Source organism: Dryobates pubescens, chromosome 21 (assembly GCF_014839835.1).
Source record: "Dryobates pubescens isolate bDryPub1 chromosome 21, bDryPub1.pri, whole genome shotgun sequence".
In the NCBI taxonomy this organism is placed as follows: domain Eukaryota; kingdom Metazoa; phylum Chordata; class Aves; order Piciformes; family Picidae; genus Dryobates; species Dryobates pubescens.
This window is the reverse complement of record NC_071632.1, coordinates 17,974,493-17,999,152: the sequence shown is the minus strand read 5'-3', so window position 1 is coordinate 17,999,152 and position 24,660 is coordinate 17,974,493. Positions and strand designations below refer to the sequence as shown.

At 43.5% G+C, this 24,660-nt stretch overlaps 1 protein-coding gene across 1 annotated transcript; it reads right to left on the bottom strand.

The window, feature by feature from the left end:
* Positions 1-1,580: 1,580 nt before the first annotated feature.
* On the bottom strand, positions 1,581-24,303 carry AQP1 (aquaporin 1 (Colton blood group)). The gene is made up of 4 exons (XM_009899108.2): positions 23,682-24,303; positions 4,351-4,515; positions 3,935-4,015; positions 1,581-1,781 (listed from the first exon to the last, which is right to left on the bottom strand). Exons 1-4 carry the CDS (start codon positions 24,069-24,071, stop codon positions 1,602-1,604), a joined length of 816 nt encoding a protein of 271 aa, XP_009897410.1. The 5' UTR covers positions 24,072-24,303; the 3' UTR covers positions 1,581-1,601.
* Between the last annotated feature and the right edge of the window lie 357 nt (positions 24,304-24,660).

The following is a 24,660-nucleotide window of genomic DNA, read 5'->3' as shown; positions in this document are numbered from 1 at the left end:
CATGATATGACCTCTGGGGTGCTTCTCTAAAAGGCAAAGTGTGCAACTTTTATAGGTAGGCTCTCCTGGGCCTCATTTCTTACTTCAAACTGTTCAGTGCAGAACGAGTGTGTCAGCATGTCTCTTCTTGAACTATATTCTACAGTTAGTAGGTAAGACCAGCTAATGCCTTGGAAGTTACTCAGGAAATCATAAGTAGCACACACACAAAAATGAAACCAGAAAATCTTCTTCATCTAGAGTGTTAATTTCCTTTACATTTCCAGTGTCATTTATTTTTCTACGCACTGCTGCAATTCCTTCCACTTGTCTTATGCTCTTGTTTTCCTACAAAAGGGTGCACTAGGTTTCTGTATAAAACATATATATAAACATTTATATATATATATATATAAAAAAGGCAACAACCCCACCTCCTCCCTTCCCCCCCACCCCCCCCAAAATGGGCTTCCTTATACACAGGTGTATATTTGTCCCTCATTAGAAAACATACTGTGTGTATATGTGTTTATTGTCCCTGAACATCACACCACTGGCTATTAGAATGGGGTCAGGAAGAAAGGGGCTTTATTTTCAGCTCCTGGTTTGCTTTAAACCACACACAGGTAAATTAGGCAAGATGAGCAAAAAAATAAGAGTAGCCAGAGGAACAGATGTATATAATGCATACATCACATCCTGTTTGTTTGTTGGCACCACGTTATTCTTGCTGCCATTGCTATTACTACTCTCCAGTTTGACTTCTAGTTATTATTTCCCAGGAATTAATACGTCTTTTTTGGTTGCTTAGTTGGTTGGTGGGGTTTTTTTTGTCATATATTCTCCCTCCTCAAAATGAGGTTCAGGAAGAATGAAACACTAGAAGTATCAGTGGATCCCAGGACTCTGGAGATTCTCGTCAAGCTTAGTTTTTCTGGCTCTTGTTCTCAGAGGTTATCTATCACTGTGAAAATTAGAGTTAATTCTACATAACAAGTAATTCTCAGTGTCCTTTCCTTCCAAGATATGCATTTAGGCTATGACTTGAGATACTTTTTCACGTGCACTGCTGGCACTGGATACCAGTATCAATCCTTTTTCCGGTGTAAGCCTCCCATTATTGATGCAGATGGTTCTCTGCCCTTTGTTCTTTCAGCGAGCAGACTGATCCTTTGAACTGCTTATCGCTACTGAGCGATGTGCTGGGAGAACCACCCACAGAAAATACACCAGAAATTTTGGTGGTGGGAGTGAGGGAGAGGGTAAATTCCAGCCCAATTTCTTCAGCTCGCTCAGAAGCATCTACCCACTTCTTGGCCTGAGGGCTTTGTAGCGGGGGGGAAAAAAAAGCCAAACCAAAACCAAAACAGAACAAAGACATTAAAATGCTATTAAGATTGGGGGAGGGGGGAAGAAAAAAATAGAAACCCATATTGAATTAAAAAATAAAGTACTGCTTGCTGGTTTACAAAGAGTCTATAACACTGATAAAATCTTCGGAAACCAATGTGCTTTTTTTTCTTTCTTTCTTTTTTTTTCCCTTTTTTTCTTTTTTTTCCTTCTTTTTTATTTTTCAGCCCACTCCCCCCCTTTTAGGTATCTTTTCCCTCCCTTGTCCTTCTTTATTTTGGCTTCATTTCAACCCGGGAGTTCATATCATCTCCTTCCAGATCATACTCTTCTACTTGGCCGCTGGTCCACACCTTCACGCGGTCAGTCAGGTCGCTGCTTCTGGGAGCCAGGATGAAGTCGTAAATCAGGGCAGCACTTGCTCCTCCAATGATTGGGCCAACCCAGAAGATCTAAAACACAATTTCAAATCTGGTTAACACATCAGGTATTACTGCATTTGAAGCTGTTGTGAAAATCTCCTCTGAGGTTGTAGCTAGGTGGGGGTTGATCTCTGCTCCCAGACCACCTGTGTCCGAACAAGAGGACGCAGTCTCAAGCTGCAGCAGGGGAGGTTTAGGCTGGATGTTAGGAAGAAATTCTTCACAGAAAGAGAGATTGGCCATTGGAATGTGCTGCCCAGGGTGGTGGTGGAGTCACCATCATTGGAAGTGTTTAAAAAGAGACTGGATGTGGCACTTAGTGCCATGGTTTAGTTGATTAGATGGTGTTGGGTGATAGGTTGGGCTGGGTGATCTCCAAGGTCTTTTCCAACCTGGTTAATTCTATTCTGTATACCAGTCAAAATATTATATGCATCCAATTCATCACACAATCAAAATATCATAGTCATCACAGGATGAAATTAAAATATTTCATTGTATTCATCATAATCATAAAATAAAAAGATCTTTATATAAAATATAAAGTAAAAATATGAAGTAAATAGTCTGTCACCTGAATATTTACTTAACCCCCTGGCAAGAAACCATGAATTTCTCACCATGAATTGGCAGCAGATCCAGAGATGAATAACTGTGACTATGCTGCCAAGTTTTGATATTTAAGCTTGGATATCTACTAGTAAAACATATCTGTTTATCCAGGTAAATTTGGCAAAGGGAACACCATTTCTGAAAGCAGCAAGGACATTGAATTCCAGTCTCCCACTAACTTTCAGTAATAGTGATTTAGAGAGTAATAATTATGAGGACCTAATGAGGGGTTTAATTTGCTATCAGCTCCTGTTTAGCTTGTGATACTGCTGTAATGGTGCTGGTCTAATCATTTACAGCAAGCCAAGTTTGCAAGGAGAGGTAATCAAAGTGTTTTAATAGACAGGTTGGTTTTAATAGAAAAGAAGAATATGCTGATTGTTAAGGATTTGCATGGCCAAAGAGTTCCTGAGCTTGAAAACACTTTGTCTTTTATTCAGTGATGACAGTGGTTTAATATGAATTTTTACTTCTGTCTCCAAGTACACAGGAAAACAATGTTTCTATGGCATTCTGAAAACACAAGCTGGTCGCTTAGTGACACTAACTTAGTATCCCAAGAGAAGTGGTTAAGTGGGAGACACTGGTAAAGTTGCCCCAGTGACCTCCTTTTGATTTTACTCTTTAGATTCAGATGGCATCCATAGAAAAAAATGTTTTCCATTTATTGTGCTACCCCTAAATTTCCATGAAAGTCCATGCAACCAGCTGCCAAAATCCTGAGTGAGAGATTTGGACTAAGCTATACTTTAAGTATTCAAGAGCACATGCTCATTTAGGGCTTTTTATATTAGCCTTTAGTAAAACTGTGTGAAGTTCCTCATTTTAACCACAGTGAATAATCTAAACCGTATGGTGTTTCCAGAGCACTTACCTGTAAATGCACATAAGCAGACACTTGCCTTTAAGGATATGAGAATTATATTAGCTTCCAGATATTGTATGACCTATTTCAGTTTATAAACCTGCTCAAGAACCTTCCTATATTAGGTTTTACCAGATTAAGCAGCAGCACTTTACAAATGCAGTTTAAACAGTGAATACCCCAAGCAGGATTCTGTTCAATGGGGCTTTAAATTTTAGTATCTTAGATTTTATGTTAGGAGAGATGTCTTTACTGAAAGGGTTGTCAAAGCATTGGATCACACTGCCCAAGGAAGTGATGGAGTCACCATCCCTGGAGGGATTTAAAAGATGTGTTGGCATGGTGCTGAGGAACATGGTTTAGTGGTGGACTTGGCAGTGTTGGTTTAACAGCTGTATTCAATGATCTTAAAGGTCTTTTCCAACCTAAACTAATCTGTGATGTTATGAAAACATTTGAAATAAGTAAGCATGAAGGAAACAGTCAAAGCAAACCTACTGCATTGCTTTGAACACAGACAGACAGCTTGATGATGTTTTGATCTCCTGAGGCTGGTGAGGAGCAAAAGGAGATTGTTTTTGTTACGTTAAATAGAAGTGGCAACCCAGCTGACTCGGTGCTAATGATATGTGCTTAAGTGTTTCTAACATTGTAGATTATGCATATGCAGAGCCTCTTGCAAGCCAAACAAATTTATTCAACTTACCCAATGATTTTCAAAGTTGTTGGCAATCAGTGCTGAGCCAAAAGATCTGGCTGGGTTAATTCCACAACCGGTGTAATCAATCTGGGAGGTTGGAAGAGAACCAGTGGTGAGACACTGACACACGTGTGGCAAGTGCAGCCTGCAGCACATCTCTGATCCTCACAACAGCTTCATCCATCCCACCCACTCTTCCTCAGAAAAAAAAGGGGGAAAGACTGCCATGTGCCTGTCCTGTCCCACCAGGGAAACAGGTGCACAACCTCATCACTTATTGCCACAGCCATGAATGCTGCAGAAACAAGGCCAATCTATGATGAGGGAGAAAGAAACTATCATCTGCCTGCCATCTTCATGCCTTCACTGGCCCATCCTAAGGTAGGATATTGCAGGTATCAAGTGTGAGAGGCAAAACTTACAGCAAGAAGATGTCCCAAGGCAACAGAGAGGCCAATGGCCAAAGGTGCTGATCCTGAGACATCGTTCCTTCTCCGATCTGTGGTGGCAAGGACGCACAACACCAGCTGGAAGGTGGCAATGATTTCAATACCGAGTCCTTGGCCTGCATTGATTCCCTCTGAAAGCTGCATGGAGACAAGAAGGGAAATGCCACTTAATATTCTTTCCTTCAACCAATATGACAAAGTTTTGCAGGTTGCTTTTGCTTAACAAACAAACAAACAAAACAAATCCAGCCAAAGTGAACACTCAACCACTAGACAAAATGAGAACCTCTCTGGTCTATGTGTGAGAAATGAACCAGAGATTTGCCTTCACCTGCAGAAGTGAACTGTGGTGCCTTGAGATTCATTGCTTCTGAGAATGAGGATGTCCTGGTCATGTTAAACATTGTTTTGGTTGTCTTAAGGAGTGATTACTAAGCAAATAACAGCAGGAGGAGGAAGAGACAAATAGCAAGAGCAGTGCATAGCTCTGGGTAGCTTGACAATTTCTCTCTCTGCTACTGACAAGTCACATTAGTCTTCTCTTCTCTCACAACTATTTATTTTCTGTAATTCAGAAAGAATGCTTCAAAAGGAGGACTTCATGGGGACAGTGTCCTGCAAAATGCTTTCCCCATGGGCAGATTTCTGCAAGAACATTAAGGCACCCTAAATGTGAATCAATTGCCTGAAAGCATGCCTCTGCTGCCATCTGAAATACCCTGAGACATCCACAGTGCTCCCGTGGGACTGGGAGATGTGACATATCCTACAAAATATCAAAGCTATCTAAAATGGCTCTAGAGGCCAATGATTATTTAGTGTATCTCAAACTTGGACAAGTAGTGGACATAGTAAATGGAGATGAGGTCTGCTCAGATGATGAAGTATAGAGGATAAATTGAGAGTCAACTGAATGCCTCTGTCCTTTATTTTGCATTGACTCAATCTCATTTGACTACAATAAGAGCTTAGACAATTAACTCATGTCTATTCTAATTTTAGGTGTCTTAGACTAAACCAAATCCCTAAAACTAAGTCAGAAAAAAAAAATGTCCACAGTTTAGGGAGAAGTATTTCAATTTCCTAGTGAAGTAAAGCAACTGACACTGGCAGATATAGCTATTCCAACTGCATTATTAATCACAAAATCAATAGAAAGAACATGTTGAAACCAGAGTAATTCACCTAAATTAGAGATGTTGTCATATTTCAGGTGTGCTGTTAGAAACTTGTGCTCAACAAGAAAACATGGAGTCACCATCCCTAGAGGTGTTCAAGAGGGGATTGGACGTGGCACTTGGTGCCATGGTTTAGTCATGAGGTCTATGGTGACAGGTTGGACTTGATGATCTTTGAGGTCTCTTCAAGCCTTGGTGATTCTGTGGGTCTGTAAATCATTCCAAGTTTTGAGTTCTGCTTCTACCTGCTGCATTCAGTGGGTCTTAGTTAAGTCAGACAAGCCTGCGTCTGAGCTGAGTAACTTGGTGGGAAGCGGAAAAAACACCTCACTGCACAGATAGGATGAAACATGAGCTTGGACACAGGCCAGAGAAACTGAGAATGTGAGTGACTCAGAGAGGAAAGCAAAATCTGCAAAGCTTGTGCTCAGGAATAGTGTTATCAGTAGGTTATCCCAGCTGTCATAGCCACTGCATTAAAAATTTCTGGGTCACACTGGGCAAAAACATAATTAAAAAGATATTATGACCTGTCCAGAGACTATGGGAAAGCATGGTTTAAATCCTTTTTTCTTTTGGTTTTATGCCCTAATTTCCTCACAAAATTAATATTTCAATAACTTTGGAACTTGAAAAATGTTTAGCTGAACTCCTTCAGTTTCCATCTTTGCTGTTCACTTTCCTTGTTTCTGCTCTGTAACAAAGCAGAATGTAAAGTTCCCAAGTATTAAAATAACCCCCCAAACATCTAAGTCTGCAGCCAGCATAAATCTGATCATCTACATTACCAACAGTGATTACATATCTAAGACCTGCAGATCTGAAGCCTTAATAATACATTCTCCTCAGTTTAGGAAAGAAGTTGACTTGCTGGAAGGTGTCCAGAGAAGGGCAACAAAGTTGGTGAGGGGTCTGGAGCACAAGAACTATGAGGAGAGGCTGAGGGAGCTGGGGTTGCTCAGCCTAGAGAAGAGGAGGCTCAGGAGAGACCTTATTGCTGTCTACAACTACCTGAAGGGAGGTTGTAGACAGGTGGGGGGTTGGTCTTTTCTCCCAGGCAACCAGCACCAGAACAAGAGGACACAGTCTCAAGCTGCACCAGGGGAGGTTCAGACTGGATGTTAGGAGGAAATTCTACACAGAGAGAGTGACTACCCATTGTAATGGGCTGCCCAGGGAGGTGGTGGAGTCACCATCACTGGAAGTGCTTAGGAGGAGACTGGATGGGGTGCTTGGTTGCATGGTTTAGTTGATTAGATAGTGTTGGATGATGGGTTGGACATGATGATCTTGAAGGTCTCTTCCAACCTGGTCTATTCTATTCTATTCTAGTCTAGTCTAGTCTAGTCTATTTTATTCTACTCTACTCTACTTTACTCTACTCTATTCTATTCTATTCTATTCTATCCTATCCTATCCTACCCTATCCTATCCTATCCTATCCTATCCTATCCTATCCTATCCTATTCTTATATCTTGTTCTTCAGTATGCAGGACTGATACTCTTTGAGATAGATGCAATTTGTTCATAGATAGAAGGGAATTAGGGTTGGAATGGTGGGAATTTTGGTTCCTTCAGCATCCCTACAGCAGAAACTGGACTCAGTGAAAAAAAACACCCAACACTTCAGCATTAGCAGCAATTACATGTGAGAAATACAAGTCTGACATAAGTGTAAACAGATGAGCTAGACATGGAATGACATGATCCAGGAATTCATGCTGAATGCCTGATTCACCACTAAATTAATTTTCTATTGGAAAATAAGCACTTTTATTTTTTTCACTTCAGAAGCAGTGGGATTTGTGAATCTCAACGAAAGAGGCTTCAAATGCACCCAATCAATACCAAAAGCAATAATATCACTGTTAGAATCTGGTCCAGAGACTCTGGGAAATCCTAGCTCACGTTTGGAAGGCCAAATTCCAAAAGCAAATAAGTGAGTGGTGTGCAGATGCCCAAAAGTGGATATGGAACTAAATTCTCTCCTGTTAGCTGAAATTAGAGTTTTCTAAAAAGGAAGAGAAGGCACACATCCTTCCTAAAATTCCAGTAGCTTTCCTTGCCACACACCCCCTCTCACCCCCAACCCAGCTTCTGGATCTGTGAGGAGCAGAGCTTTAACTGCCTTACCTCTGCCTCATTGTTAGATTAAACATGTCTGATAAGTTCAGGCATGGAGAGGTTTTAGCTTTGACCAGAGGAAACCTGTTACCCAGAGACTTTATGGATGTCTCCTCCCTTGAAGTGTTCAAGGGCAGGTCAGATGAGCCTTTGAGCGACTTATCTAGTGGAAGATGCCCCTGCCCGTGGCAGGGGTTGGAGCTAGAAGAGCTTTAAGGTCCTTTCCAACCCAAACAAATCTGTGATAATGATTGATCAAGTAAAATGCTCTCTGCATGAAATTCTAATAGTGTATGAGAAGCTCTTACTTTGAAAATGCTGATAGAAATAAAACCTGTAAACTCCTCAGCTCGTTTTCATGCACATAATTGTAAGAGGAGCTGTGAAACCCCAGAGAGCCCAGCTCTGGAGTCTGACACACTGATGTTGGTGTTTGACAGAGCCTTGGCATCTTAAACAATCAAACACTGACCTATCATTAGTCTTTGCCTTCGCTTCAAGGTCTCCTGTGGAAGAAAAAAGGACAACAAGAGCAAACTTCTGTTTTGAAAACCTGTGATAATCCTTATCTTTGGGAGGAGGAAATTATATTCTTCCTTTCCCTTCAGGAAAACACATCATACAGCTGACGTGACTTGAGGTCATTCTCCCTGCTAATCAACACTTATTGATGGGCTGTGTGGAATCAAAGAAAACCTGGAAATATCATAGGAAATCTTTTGCTTTCCTCTAGCATGTAATTTTATGTAGCCTGCCAGGGACATCAGATTCCACTGTGAGAGCAAGGACTATGGGCCATGGTTCAAAATGAGGCAAACTGATGTAAATCTGGCATGTCCTGCCTTGCTCTGGTCTGTGGATCTGCAGTATATAAGTTTAGTATCAAAGGCATTCATTAGTTGCCTGCTTGTCAGAGAGATAATGTTATTATGGCAGCCTGGACTATCCAAGGTACAGCACATGGAGCAACATGAGTTTTCACCCTCCAAACTACATGCCAGCCAAAGAACAATTAACAAGAAGGTGCATTTCCTAGTGTCAAGTTAAAATGTCCCACAAAGCTTCATTTCTAAGCCACTATTATGCCAGGGGAAGCTCAAGAAAGGGGTTACATCATTTCCAATATCAGAGAGTTCTAGGTACACACATACATCTGATCAGCTGTATCAGTCTTGGCTGCGTTAGCTTGCACTGAGTAACTCTCCTTTGACTGATTTACTCTGCGTTGTCCTACTTTAGTAGGGACCAAATGATCTTTGGAGGTCCCTTCCAACCCCTGTCATTCTGTGGTGCTCTGATTCTGTGACTGACTTTAGCAGCAGCCAGACAACAAGAAGAAGCCTACCTCCCAAGTGAGGTGCATCCTTCTGTGAGCTTAATGCTCTGGGAAACCTGATCTAATTGAGGGTGCCCTTGCTTACTGCAGAGGGGGTTGGACTAGATGACCTTTGGAGGTCCCTTCCAACCCAGACCATTCCATGATTCTATGATTAATACTTTTAACTGAGTTCACTGTGAATCTGAAGTTCATGGAAGAAAAATGCCCTGGAGTTCAGTAAAATTGTAAAAAAATCACATCTCATTCAGAAAGTTTCTGAGCTGCAAGTAGTTGGATGCTTAGGAAGTACATAGGGCATGCTGAAGCCCTCTGCTTTCCTTTACTGGGTGTGGGATGAGGTACAATACTCATTGTGCATTCAGAGATTATCTTTATCTGTTAATATTACTGCTGCTCCTGAGCAATCTAGTTTGAATTCAGGTTTGACTTTGCTTTCACAGAATTTCAGGGGCTGGAAGGGACCTTGAAAGATCATCATAGAATGGTTTGGATTGGAAGAGACCTTTAAAGGTCATCTAGTCCAACCCCCCTGCAGTGGGCAGGGACATCTTCAACTACATCAGGTGAATAATTCATATTTGAATATGATTTTAATATCCATTCTTTTTCAATAGTGCTGGTTTCACAGCCTGCCCCTTTTCCACCCCATTTCCCCCCTGTTTCCTTTCAAATCCCAGAGCACCTGCGCTTTATTGGAGTCTCCTCCCACCCCAGGTGTGGCCACTTGGCCCTCCCCTCCCACTCCCCTTTTTAATCCCCCCCAGGAAAGGCAGCAGCCCTAAGCTGAGCCCATTTGGGCTGAGGATCCTCCTCTCGTCACTGGTGAGTGCCCATGGTGCGCACTGGGTGATGGTGGTGGTGACAACAAAGGCCGGGGGGCCTGGTGGCCCCCCGGTTGTTAGGGCTATGATTGATGACTCTTCCAATATCATCCACGGGTGCTGGCTGGGCCTCCTTACTGGGGCTGAGCTCCTCTGTGTTGTATCTTGGCTAGTGAGGGTCTTGCCCTTGGCTCTGGGATGGGTGCAAAAATGGTGGTGGTGGTGGAGCAGAAGCTGTTTAGGCAGGGCAGAGGATGATGGGGTGGGAGCAGGAGCTGCTTTGAGAAGATGAAGCAGGGGTAGGGGGCAAATGCAGAGGGGGTTAAACTAGATGACCTTCAGAGGCCACTTCCAACTCTGGTGATCCTATGACTCAAGTTCCAACCCCCTTGCCATGGGCAGGGACACCTTCCACAAGTCAGCATCTTTAAGGATGTATCATCCAGTCCAACCTCTCCGCCATCGCAGGATCCCCTACACCAGATTACACAGGAGCGCATCCAGGTGAGTTTTGAGTATCTCCAGAGAGGGAGGCTCCACAACCTCCCTGGGCAGCCTGTTCCAGTGTTCTGTTACCCTCACAGTGAAAAAAGTTTTCCTCATATTTATGTGAAACTTCCTACGTCTCAACTTCCACCATTGCCTCTTGTCCTGCTTTGAGCAAAGAGGTTAGACTAGAGACCACCTGAGGTCCCTTGCAACCTTAGTTACCATATAAAAGACCCTGGTTCTTTAGAACAATTCCCCTGTGAGAGGGTTTGGGACAGTATTGCCTTAATGTTGTTGTGGAATGGCTGAATTAATGTCTAGAAACAGCTGGTGACATAGGTAGATAGCAGGGTCACAGCTGATAGATCAATCACTGTGAAGGCAACAAGGCTGGTGAGAGGCCTTGAGCACAAGCCCTGCAAGCTGGGATTGTTTAGCCTGGAGAAGAGAAGGCTCAGGGAAGACCTTATTGCTCTCTACAACTACCTGAAAGGTGGTTGTAGCCAGGTTGGTTTCTTCTCTCTAGCAACCAGCACCAGAACAAGAGGACACAGCCTCAAGCTGCACCAGGGGAAGGTTAAGCTCGAGGTAAGGAGAAAGTTCTTCACAGAGAGAGCTGTTAACCATTGGAATGGGCTGCCCAGGGAGGTGGTGGAGTCACTGTCCCCGGAGGTGTTCAAGAGGGGATTGCATGTGGCACTTGGTGCCATGGTCTAGTCATGAGGTGTTGGGTGACAGGTTGGACTCAATGATCTTTGAGGTCTCTTCCAACCTTGGTGATACTGTGATGTAATCCATATTGGTCAGTGTGTCAAGAATCAAGTAACATAATGAAACTAAGGTGGTTAAACTGATGGGCAAGATGCATAGAAAATCATCGTTTAGTCATGACCTAGCTGAGATGAACCCCTGCTTTCCTGCTTAGGGAATGGGTGCTTCCATTTCTCCACAACTTCAGACAAGAGATGGGAACTATGGAAGCAGGGGTATCTGTGAAGCCACATTTAGCACACTGAATTCCACAGCTCCAAGCAATAAATGTAGACAAACTAATGGTATGTTTTCTTTCCTTTGTTTTTTGTTTTGTTCTTGTTGTTGTTGGTTGGGTTTTTTCTGTTGGTTTTTTTTTTTAGAGCAGGATATTTATTAGTGGTGTGCCTTCAGAAGAGAAATGGGGACAGGAAATTAAACTGGCCCAAGGTAAACCCAACTGTGTACTTCTCCAGTGGCTTCATATTTTTCTCGTTAGGAGTAAAAGTATATCGAGTTCAAAAGCTGCTTCCCGTTATATGGATAAAACAGTTGGTTATGCAAGGTGCTTTCAGCGTGTGGGGCTGTGCTCTGTCAAATCCAACAAGTCTGCAGCCATGAATTGTATCTTCTGGGGTCCAGCTTACTTTTATGTAACAGTCATTAGTTTCTCATTGTTCCTGAGAAATAATAGGCCTCTGGAGATGTAGAAATCCATTCTTCAGTCAGGGAACGTCGACTTTCTCTATTCTTAAGAAACACTGCGCTGCCAGCTATGGGCTGATGTTTTCCAGAGAGAAAAGTGAAGTCACAGCAGTTTAGTGACACACAAAGCATCACTGATGGCTGAGACTTTGAATCTTAGAATTAATTTGGCTGGACAAGATCTTTAAGATCATTTAAGTCCTCTTTCTTTTTTTGGTGTGTGTATCCCAGCCATCTCCTCCCTAAGGCAGCCTTTGCAGAGCTCCAGGAAGAGCATGGCTGGCACATAAGAAGTGGCATGTTATGGACTGACTGAAAACATCTCCCTTCTTACTGGAGTGGTTTTAGTGCTCATCTTGGGGGAACAACTTTGTTCTTCTGTCCACACAAACTTTAAGGAGCTGTGTTGCTGTAGTATCTTTCTATCAGACAGATCTCTTTTTGTGTGTGTGTGTCTTGAATTGAAATAAACAGCTAACAACTTGTGTCAGACCTGATGTATTCAACATTGCAAATCATCAACCTGGTTTGCAATGGCAGATTTCTTTTTCTTCTCTAGAAGAAAATCTTCTGGTATTTTATTCAAGCAATTTCTCACTGGTTTACTGCATTTTCTTTCTGCAGTTTAAGCTTTTTCTCCTTTGATTGTCATTATTTTTCTTAATAATGAAAATTCCTTCATCTACTTTAAAAGGTTAATGCTCTCTCTGTCCTCTGCACTGGAAGAATTAATTATGCTGCTCTAGAACAGCTATCATTTCAATGTCTAGCTGGGCAAAGCTCTTCAATGCAATGTTCTGCAAATGCAATCTCAGAAATTAATATCCTTACTTCCCTCGAAACCATCTTCCACTTTACAGCCTGTCATTTTGTCTGACTCCTCTCATTCTTTCAGCTCCAAATCTGTCATGAAAATAATGTGCTAATTCTGTCTCGATAACATACCCTTCTTCTGCTGGAACTCTCTTCCACAGCTATTAACTTTCCTTTAACTCACAGTCAAAATACAGACAGATAATTTTTTTTCCCCAGCTGTCTAACTGCAGTTATCCTCCTCTCTCTTTGCTATTTAAGAGTATCACTCTGAAGTGGATGTTTCTGTAGCCATTCTTTGAGTGCTAGGAATTCAGAGAGTACAAAAGTCTCACTTTTTTTGGTAAGTAGAGACAGGCAAAGATCTAAAGAGGTTCACTTAAATTTATAGGACAGGAGCACTTAGAAGAAGCTGCTTATGAGGCAAAGAATTAGCTTTGGATCGTGTCCTAAATCAACAATAGAAGCATTCAGCAGAACCTAGGGACAAAACATATTGTCCTCTGCTAGATTATCCTTCCTATAAATACAGCCTTAAGAGCTCTAAAGGGGACTCATCCAATTCCCAAAGCAGAAATCATATTTTCCATTCTTTAGACAGCAGACACCCTCCAGGAACTATCCTCCCTCCTCCCACCCTATCTTCAGGCTGATGAGAAACCAGCCAGGGCTTTGTGTTGCAGCAGCCTGGTATGTCATAAAGAGAAGAGTGATGGTTTCATTTATATTAAACCAGAGCACATCAAGTTTACATGCAAGGCCAGTAACAGACGATAAAAGGCAATTCCTGTTTAGTACTTCCATTTACTACATCCAGTTAGAGATGGCTCATGTGTCTCATTCACACTCTGCTTTTTGATGTGCCTCTGGGAAAGCTGCTTGGGGAAAACTTGCTGAGACATAAACAACTTCCATTCAGAGGAATAGGAATGGTGAGTTGCTGCCTTTTTTTTTGCCTCTTTTGTCCTTACCCAGCAAAAAAAACCAAGTAAATAGTTCATTTTCAGGAACACTTTTGAAGCACATGAAGCTGTTTATGACCTCCTGTATTGTCAGCACAGAAGATGATTGCCTTTCAGTGAGAGAATTTGGGGTATATGTGAATTTTGAACCTAGCAAAATCATCCTTTCTATGTTGTCACTGGAATAACTAGCTGGATTTGCCGAAGCCTCACAGTTATGGATGTTAGCAATTGCACCAAAGTGAGAGCCATTTTATACTTCCAGAAAAACACTCCAGCAAACCTGGGAAGTTCTCAGAATTGGAAAGTTTGAGGTGATTCATACACTCAGTCCTGTGCAGATTCTTGAAGCTTTGGCATTTCCATGCAGTTAAAAACCAGCTCTGAACGTGTGCCATGGATTTCAGGAATTAGGGGAACAACTCCAGCTCCTTCACTTCTCCACCTTGTTCCTCGAGAAAGAAGTAGCAAGGGGGCCAAAATTTACTTCATTCACTCCTCAGCCTGAATAGAGCCTTCATAAGTTGTGTGCATATGTGTAAGGAGACATGTGCCACAGTTCTGCTTTCAAAGCATTCACTGACTTCCCTTGGCACAGAATAGCGTCAAGAACCTGGAAAAGTTTGGTTTTCTGTGGTACTTCTCAGCAGTTCCTGGAGAACAGATGCTCTACCAGGAAAGTACACAGATCATTTCTTTCCTCCTTTCTGGTCATCAAATGCCAAGAGACACAACCCCCTGACAGATTTCAGAGCCCATTTTCATCCTCCTACTGTTTGTAGAGCTTCATCAAGGATGCCTGTCAGGACATAAGTATTTGGTTTAACAGAATAATACTGTGCCTTAGTTAGATCACACTGACTTCAGTGGAGTTGCAGCAGTTAAATACCAGTATTAGCTTCTGCTCCAGATGCCAGAGACAGCAGCACTTTTCCATCAGGTTGTACATTAACCATGTGTTCACATACTGCTCTCAGCCAGGACAGAGAAACCTACAGGACACATTCAGTTCCTCCTTGGCATTGGTATTAATGTTATTTTGGAGGTGCTGAGGAGCACAGCCACAGACCATGATGTCTCATTGAAGTCAAGTCCTCTCCTGTGCCTGGTACAAAATGTACCAAGAAATGTTTAGATTAGATATTACCAAATAAAAAATTCTTTGCTGAAAGAGTGGTCAGTAAGTGGAACAGGCTGCCCAGGGAGGTGGTAACATCATCATCCCTCCAGGTGTTCAAAAAAACCCATTTAGACATGGCACTGCCCAGCATGGTTTAGTGGGCATGGTGGTGTTGAGTTGCTAGTTGGACCTGCTGATATTGTAGGTCTTTTCCAACCTTGATGATTTTATGATTCTAGGTGCCATACCAGCTCACAGTGAGAAGGCTGCCTCTGCATATTTGTAATAAAATGGCTTGAAGAGAGGGAAAGGCAAAACCTGAGCAATTCAAACACATAAGATGCAACCACAGGAGTTTAGGTTCCTTTCTCTAACTCTGGAATGGGGATTTTTAATTTGAGGGAAGATTTCTTTGACATTTTCAATTGTGATGCCAGGTAAAGATCTGTGTTGTTGAATTCTCTCTGTAAAGCTAGAGAATGGACAAACAAGCAAAACTATACTCCTGCTGTAAGGAAACCAGGCACTTTACTTTTGAGATAAACAGGGCATTTTTCAAGGGCTGTTTTTTCCTTCCCTTAGTACTTGTGCTGTGGTTTAGTACCCTTGCTTTAAAAATGCTTCTCATAAAGGTAGCTCTGTGCAGCCAAGATAATGACAATTTTTACAATGCTCTGATTAAAGCAAAAGCTATTCCCAACTCACCTGAAGGTTCACATCACCTGCTGAAGAACAACACGAGACTTGCTACAACGACTTAAGTTGTTTTTACAGTTACATCTGTTTAACCAGAAAAGATCCATCATATTCATTCTCACGTTTGCTGTGGAAACTTCCACTTGCTCTCAGGCTGTGGTTCTTGCCATGTCAGATCTTGGTTTGGAATTGACATCCACTGATTTATTTATTTATTTATTATAGTTGGAACAGGCTGACCAGGGGTGTAGAGTCTCCTTCGCTGGAGATACCCAAAACCCACCTGGATGTGTTCCTGTATGACCTGGTATAGGTGATCCTGCTCTGGCAGGGGAATTGGATTGGATGATCTTTCAAGATCCCTTCCAGCCCCTAACATTCTGTAATTCTATGATTTAAACTAGGAAATGAAATTTGAGTTTACCTCATCTGAAGAATCTCTCTATCAACCCGGCACCACAGACCTCATGACTAAACCATGGCACCCAGTGCCACGTCTAATCCCCCCTTGAACACCTCCAGGGACTCTGCCACCTCCCTGGGCAGCACATTCCAATGGCTTCTCTCAGTGAAGAACTTTCTCCTCACCTCGAGCCAAAACTTCCCCTGACACAGCTTGAGACTGTGTCCTCTTGTTCTGGTGCTGGTTGCCTGGGAGAAGAGACCAACTCCCTCCTGGCTACAACCACCCTTCAGGTAGCTGTTGTGCATATATGTGGCGATGTGTACACACATGTGCACAAAATAGTCACAAAATACAGAATGCTGAGGAAAATAAAACTATTATAACTCTTTACTATTTAGTTGGTGGCAAAATGAATTTCCTTATATTCCGCATTTAATCTTATTTAGTTTGAGTAGTCAAACATAGAACAAATTGGTTCTCAAAAAAAAATCCCAGTGTGACTCCATTTGAGTGACAATATTGACCATCTATCAAAATGATCACTGTAGGTCAGTATTTTATAACCCTCTGTGCAATCCTTTCATCAATTTCTATAATATCTGTCTTAAGAGGACCTTTAATTAGAGGCTTGCAGAGCACTTTTCAGGCAATCCTTGAATCCTCTGGATGTGGCCCCAGCTTATGGTATAAAACCCCCTTGGATTGCTCTGTTCCAGCACCAAAAGACTGGCCTGCAGGTGAATGATCATTGAGGGTCTTGCTTGGGCCAGAAATGGTCACCCCTTCAGTGCTCTCCACCCAAAGCTCAGAGCACCGCTCCGTGATTATGGAGCAGAGGCACTAAGCAAACCTTCCCAGAAGTGGAAATAAAAGATAACTTCTGAGATCTGAGATAAGGGTTAGAGCTATAACCCCTGATATCCCCAAACACTCCAGAGGATGGGTGATAACCATCAGGTTTACATCTCAGCCCAGATGTTTCTGCTGTCACTGCGTGAACACATTAGAAAGCATCCAGGACTATGGCCAGCATTGAGCAGGTGCCTTTCCTGTGTTCCACCTCCCTGACCTGATGTGCTTCGGTACAATGCTGGCATGCCATAAAAGACTGCTGCTGCCAAACTGACATTGAATAATGAGCTATTGTTGTGGTGGCCTTTGTTGCAAAATAAAAATCCTGGACCAGTCTCATGTCCAGGAACCATTTTGCTTGCTCTGAAAAAGCAACAACTTCTAACCCCTCGTAGAAGTGTGAGCGCTGAAGCAGGCAGATGTCCCAGCACAGGCAATGTTGGCAGGAGAAGCTGAAAACAGGGAGGATAGAGAGCAGTGGTAAGAAGAATTGAAGCTCACTATGTTGAAACTGGAGACAGGCACAGTATATAATCTGTGTTGAGAAAAGCCATCCAAGGATTTTTAATAAGCTCTAGAGGTCGAGAACTCAGCTGCATGTCTCATCCATCCAGCAGCACCTCTGGAACTGCAATTTTCCATCCTGACTCAGAGGAAAAGCAGCATCACTTTACTCAATTGCCCACTCACACTGTCAAGCTCTCAGTTTGTTTTGGAAGTTCTTCCAACTCAACCCAACTTTGTTTAATTTGAGGTTGAAGGAGAACAGACTCATAGGGTGCGGGCACAAAGAGAGAGGGAAATCACAAAGTAAACACTGAGTCATCAAGGCCAGCCATGAAAGTCTTGCTCCCCATGGTCAGTGGGCCACCACTGGTTTAGACCAAACCTGGGGAGTCCAGTGATTCCTGTCCACGGTCCCCTCTGAGGGAACATTGTGAAGGATTGGGAAGATTCAACGAGGACTATCAGGATACAAATACCATTAAAAATACACACACACACACACCCCATTAAAAGGTGTGGCAGGTCTTGACTTTATGAAGGGGATCTCCCACTGCAGGGGTAATTTATGTTTGCACTAGAGGTCTCTGTGCCTTGGAAATTAGTTGGGAGAGAAAAAATCACCAGCATTGATGTCCTAGAGATAAGATGATACATATGCAGAAGCTGAGGATCCACACACTGTAAACCTCTTCCTATGTTTCAGTCTCCTGGAGACAAGAGATTTTCCAAACTTAATTTTCCAAGCAGCAGAATAAGAATGGAGCTGAGGGACACGTATGCAGCAGAGAAAAAAGCACCAGGACCAGTACAGGAATTCAAAGCTGCTCTGTTGCTGCTCAAGCACAACCCACTTAACTGGGATTACTTCTGATAAAGGACACTCATTCTGAAGGGTGACTTTGGTGAGGTGGAATGTGTCAAACAGTAGCAGATACTGCCCTAGTATGAAGAATCAAAAGCAGCAAAAGGCTCATTTCTCCCTATCTTTGAGAAGGGATTTGGAGTTGGCCACTGTATGCTTATCACCAAAGACCACTGAAACCTTATGTGCAAGATTTCTGCCACAGCTGATGGAAATCTGGGGGCACTCTGCTGAGCAGCAGTGGAAGACACGCTGGTACGAAGGGTGCTCCAGCAGCAAACGACTTTCCAGGAGTGGCATCTATATGACTATTCACTTGTCTTAAGAATCCACTCCAGACCTCTGTATCCACTAACCACAGATCTCTTCTGGCTTTTCCAGAAAGCCCTTCAGTCACTCAAACGACATTTATCTGCCTGTCGAGTGTTTCTTACAACCAGGTTCTTCCGTTTGTTATTCTTGGTTGGTTGTCTTTTCTCTTTATCTGCCCTGTAGCAGCGCTACCTTCAGGTCTGTTTTCCTTTCCTACAATTTTTGATCCACTTATAACTTTTAAAAGAACATTATTTTTTTTTCCATCATAAACTTCAAGGCAGAGTTTGCAATTAGTTCCAAAATTGTAGGCCTAAGACTTCGGGGGCGCTTTGTCTGGCGCTCCGGTCGGTACGCCAAAATAGAGGAGTGATGAAATTCTACAGCCATGTCTGCATTTTTTCACAAACTCTGATTATTTTTATACACAAAACCAAACAAACAACTTCCCCCCCCCCCCAACAAAAAAAAGTCAAACAAAACAACAACAACCCTGACATAAAGGACCTGGGGGTGCTGGTGGATGAGAAGCTCAACAGGAGGCAGCAGTGTGCACTTGCAGCCTGGAAGGCAATCACGTCCTGGGCTGCATCCAGAGAAGCATAGCCAACAGGTTGAGGGATGTGATTCTCCCTCTCTACTCTGCTCTGGTGAGACCCCACCTGGAGTACTGTGTCCAGTTCTGGAATCCCTATTACAGGAAGGATCTGGACATGCTGGAATGTTTCCAGAGAAGGGCCACGAGGATGAGCAGAGGGCTAGAGCTGCTCTGCTATGGAGGCTGACTGAGGGAGTTGGGGCTATTCAGTCTGGAGAAGAGAAGGCTCTGAGGAGACCTAATTGTGGCCTTCCAGTATCTGAAGTGGGCTACAAGAAAGCTGGGAAAGGACTTTTTAGGGAGTGAGGGAGTGATAGGACTAGGGGGAATGGAACAAAACTAGAAATGGGTAGATTCAGCTTGGATGTTAAGAAGAAGTTCTTCCACATGAGGATGGTGAGACACTGGCACCGGTTGCCCATGGAGGTGGTGGAAGCCTCATCCCTGGAGGTTTTTAAGACCAGGCTGGATATGGTCTGAGCAACCTGATCTTGTGTGAGGTGTCCCTGCCCATGCAGGGGGGTTGGAACTGGATGATCCATGAGGACTCTTCCAACCTTAACAATTCTATGATTCTAACAAACCCAACAAAACAAAACAAAACAAAAAACCCCAACCAATGAAAAAAAAAATCACCAAAAACAATGCCCCAAAACAAACAAATGAAGGAGATAAAAACATTTTCTCAGCATGCTTGCAAAAGCTTGATAAAAGTTCCTGAGCTAATCATTGCTGAACCACAAATATTGTGTTACCTTAGAGCACAGGAGTCTCCTCTCACCCGCCTTTCCTGCCTGAGCTCTTTGTTGGTTATTAACTGCCCATGATGAATAGTTCCTTCCATTATCCAAACTACAGATCTGCCCTCGCCAGACAATAGGCAGCTATGCTGGCAGATGAGTACATTTTTGGCCTAGACATTCTCTACCTAATGGAAATTTGTGACATGCAGTAATCCAACTGCCAAAAACTGATACAAGAAGAGTGTGACCAGCAGGTTGAGGGATCCTTTCTCCCTATGCTGCCCTACTGAGGCCACATCTGGAGCAGTGTCCACTTCTGGGCTCCCCAGCTCAAGAGAGACAGGGAGCTATTGGAGAGAGTCCAGTGAAGGCTACGGAGATGCTGAGGGTACTGGAAGATCTCTGAGAGGAGGAAAAGCTGAGAGGCTTGGGGGTGTTTGACCTGGAGAAGAGCAGTCTAGATGGGTAATTTCTCAATGCTCAGCAAGAGCTAAAGGGTGGGGCCTGGCTCTTTCAGTGATGCTCAGGACAAGGGGCAACAGGCACAAACTAGAACATAGAAAGTTTCTCATAAACATAAGGAAAAGCTTCTTTCATATGAAGATGGCAGAGCCCTTGAGCAGGCTGCCCAAAGAGATTGTGGAGTGTCCCTTGGAGACATTCCAACCCTGTCTGGACATTGTGATTCTGGGCAGCCTGCTCTTGGTCACCCTGCTGTAGCAGGGGGGTTGAAATAGACACTCTCCAGAGGTCAGTTCCAACCCTACCATTCTGAGTTTCTGTGATTCTGTGATATAAGGAAAAAGATTTAAATCCTTAGGACAATGAACATGCTGCATCCTCCACATTTAATTTTTCCAGTTCTTCTACTTTTTCCTTTGGCACCCACAACAAAAATATATGGGAGGTTAAGTGTCTTAAAAGGATTCAGTAACCTAAATACCTCTCTGAATATTTTCCAGAACATCATATTTGGAACCAGCCAGTCACTAAAAATATCTCAACTGACTTCAGTAAGGCTTGGATCAAACCCTTTGTATGTGACTGTTTTGCTTGTCTTAGTGTAAACCAGACCTTAATATTGAACATGTTAAAGGCACATCCTGCTTTTTAATTCTCCTTTCCTTCTCTTCAGCCTTGCACCTTCCACGGCTGCCTTTTTGTGGTTCATTTGCTGGTGTTTCCCTTGTCCCCTTTAGTCAGTGAGAAAGGCACAGATTCACCCCATTTTATTTTGGATACTTAGCAGAGGCTCCCAAGCCTGAAGCCTCATCATGCCAGACATTTCTCTGGAGGACAATTCAACTAATCTAAATCTTTGTCTCTCCTTCTCTGTGAACTAGACAAGAACAGAAGGAAATTGGTTCCTTTCTTGGTCCCTGGGTGCAGGACCTACAGCTGGGCAAGATAAATCTAAGAGCAGAGGACAGTCATGCACATCCAAGCCCTTTTCCTCCCCAGTTTTGTCAGACAAACAGCATTCCCTTTTTCTCCTGCTCTGTGTCTCAGTGGTGAATCTGTATCTCCATTTCCACAGGAAGGACAGGAAAACAAAGCAGCTGGCAGAGATGCAAGCTGTGTCCTTCCCCTCCTTGTCCTCAGGTTAAAAAGCACAACATGCAAGCAAATCTCTGGGTTTTTTCCTTATCTGCTTGCTGAAGGTGGAAGCACACTTGGTGCTGGGCTGTGGTTTCAGCATATGCCATGTTGTGATCAGCTCTGTACAGGACAACAATTTTGCTGTTCTCCCTTCATTGGGCTCAGACCCAAAGCCTCCTCACCCCCAACCCTGCCCTTACCCCCTGCCAATCCTCACCACCCCTCCCTAGGCAGTCTAAGCTCATCAGCTGAAAATGAATGGCTTTGCTTTCCTCTCTAGCTCTTTCTTGCAAGGGAGAAGAGCTGCTCCCCTCCCCATGCTCTGGGAAGTTTCCCCACTGCTCCTTTAGCCAGAACTTTTTTGTAATGGAAGTGAACATAAAAAAAAAAAAAAATAAATCCAAGTTCTGAGTATTTGGCAATGAAAAGCATTGAGCCCAGGGCATTTAGGAACTACTTTATCCATTCATTCATGCACAGAAACTGTTGCCAGTTTCATAAAGTTGGTATGATGAAGGCTTACACTGCCTGATTTTGCATGCAGTGGTCTTGAAAACAATGTATTTGGTTGTATTCCAGGGGTGATCCTTGTGGGGGGAACAAGGCTTCAGCCCTAACATGCAGGTTTTGAGCTTCATGAAGTAGTCTCCTAAGCTTACTAAAATCAGTGGCTGCCCTGGTCATTCCTGTTTGTTCCCCCTGTCCTCAAAGACTCTTCTCTACTGAGACGTCTGTGCAGAGCTCTGAGTTACATCTCTGTAGCTCAGCCCCTTACTAACTGAGGAGCAAGAAGATTTTGGAGCGATCATCTACACCCCCTTTACAAATGCACAACCTCAAGGCTTTTGGATGGAGGGAGGCAGCTGTCAGAATTTAATGGCAAGCAAAAGGAGAGGAGCAAACACGAGTGCTACTGAAACCAGACCTCCCGTGTTTAATGGCAGCTGGACCTCTCGAGGAAACCACTTGGGCGGATACCCCGTCCCATGCGGTCCAGCAGTTCCCCCTGCCAGTGGCTTCAGAGGAAAAGCTCGTGTATCACAGGGGGAAACAGAGTTTTCTGGAGTTAATAGAATGATTCACTCTTCTTCCCCAAAATGTTTTGGGTAAACCCATCAAATTTTCCAAAACAGTGGGTGGATGGAACACCTGCAGGCACCAAGCCCACGGAGGTAAGCAGCCGACCCACAGAGCAACACAAGCGTGGATGGTACTAAGCTGCTCAGCTATCAGCTTCTTAATGTTAGATTTGACTGTGCTTTCAAAACCTGGCTCATTCTGAATTAGCTGCAGTGTCACAGCATGCAAAAATGTGACTTCATTTGTTAAATTAATAGTTTTGATCCTTCCCCACCTCCCACCCCCTGCTCTTTGCCCTAAATGATTTCTGAAGAGATAGTGCAATTGCAGCACTATATCCCAAATAGCCCTGTGACTTCAAATGGGCAAACTGTTCCCAATTAGCTCAAGTTCCAAGCTGCAGTCAAGAATATTCTACAAGAAAGGGACCATACAAAAGATGTAAAATACTTGCTCTTAACAGAACCACATGAAACAAAGGAGTAGATTTTCCATTTATAGTATCCTAGGTACTGCAGTGGCTCTAGCACTGCCTCTGACAGTGGGATGGTTTCAGGTTTATCTATCCCTCATCTACCTTATGTATAAGGTTTATTATCCCTTTATCTATCCCCCCCACAGGTGTATCTATCCCTTTTCATCCTGCTGTGTCACAACAACAACAGTAGAACATTTGGAAGAGAAGGAGTTGTGGCCAGAGAGTTTCTACGCAGCATGATGTGAGTATAGATAGAGAAAGTGCAGCTGGGATTGTGTGTCAGGCAGAACCTGAGCACCCTGCCTAATGCAACAGGTAATGCTCGTGCCTTTGGTGACAGCATTTCTCTTCCTACACCTCTTGCTGTTCCCATGGGTTTTACTTGCAGTCATCACCAGGTTACACAAACCCTTAAGCAGGTGGTTATCAATAAGAAGCCACACTCAGGGAAGTGAAAACAGCACTGGTGTGTGCACAGAAATCAGCAAGTTACCTGAGACCTTCAGAACTACAAATGGGACCTGCCAGGGATTTCAATGTTAAACTGCTGTCTAAAAGCACCTTCTAGCAACTTGGATGTACAAACTGAACATAACAAAAACTGATCGTGACCATAACGTCCTAAAGCCTCCTAAAGAGAATGGGGAGGAAGGACCAACCCTATGGTACAGATCTATTCTTACATCAGTCAGGACTGGATGCCCTGCTACAACAATCAGCTGGCTGCATGAGATCTCCAGCACAACTACCAGCACCACCACACTCCTCCTTGACACATCTTTAGCAGGTTACAGGTGTTATGCTTCTGCTTGGAAAAGCAAACAAACAAAGACACAAATATGAAGGAGGAATTAAAAGTCTCTACTTACCGAGTTGAGCCCCAGGAGGTTGTTGGGGAGAGAAGAAGTGACTCCTGACAGAATGGCTGTGGCCACCACTGCCCCCAGGCACTGGGCAATGATGTACATGATGGCCTTGAGGATGCTGATCTGGCAGCTCAGCAGGAGGCCCAGGGTCACAGCCGGGTTCAGGTGTGCACCGCTGATGTGGCCCACGCTTTGTGCCATGGTAGCAATGGATAACCCAAAAGCCAGCGAAACCTTCACATTGTCCTGAGACCTGGTTGATGTTTTGTTGCCCACCACTGGGAAGTTAAATCCCAGAGCTGAGCCAATGCTGATAAAAATGAAAAGGCTCATAGCTAGAAACTCAGCTACCACTGCCCTCCAGAACATTTTCTTTTTGAATTCACTAGCCATCTTTCCTCTGGCTCTCTCTCCCCTCCTCACTTTCCTTTCTCCCTCTCTCCCTTCCTTTGCCTGATATTTTTCCTTCGAGGTCTGAAGTGAAATCTGAAGAAAAAATACAGTCCTTGGATTATTTATAGGGCTTTGGGTGGTCTGTAGGAGGGAAGGGGTGTTGCACAAAAGGAGGAAAGAACATCTACATCGATGCTGACTGCTAGATTGATGTAAGACACTGTATGCCTGCCAAAGTTTTTTCTTCCCTTTTTTTTTTCCCCTCCCCCCCTTCCCCCACCGCTTCCCTTAACAACCTTCGATCTCTGCTGCCGGTTTTAAGAGGCTTTTTGAAATTCTTGGAAAAGTCTTTAGGAGTGCCTCAGGAATTTCACCTTCGCTTCTTTAACTCCTGTGTCATCATTCAACACACAGCTTGGGAAGGAAGCTTTTATAGGATTTCTGTCTCGAACCGGACTGGAGCAGAAAGCAAAAGTTTTCTGTGCAGGCTGGTAAGTCGCTCACACTCGGCTTCATCGGCAGCACAGCACGTCCAGAGTAGGAAATAAAACTGACAACTAAATCCACGTTTTGGAGACTCGAGTGCCTC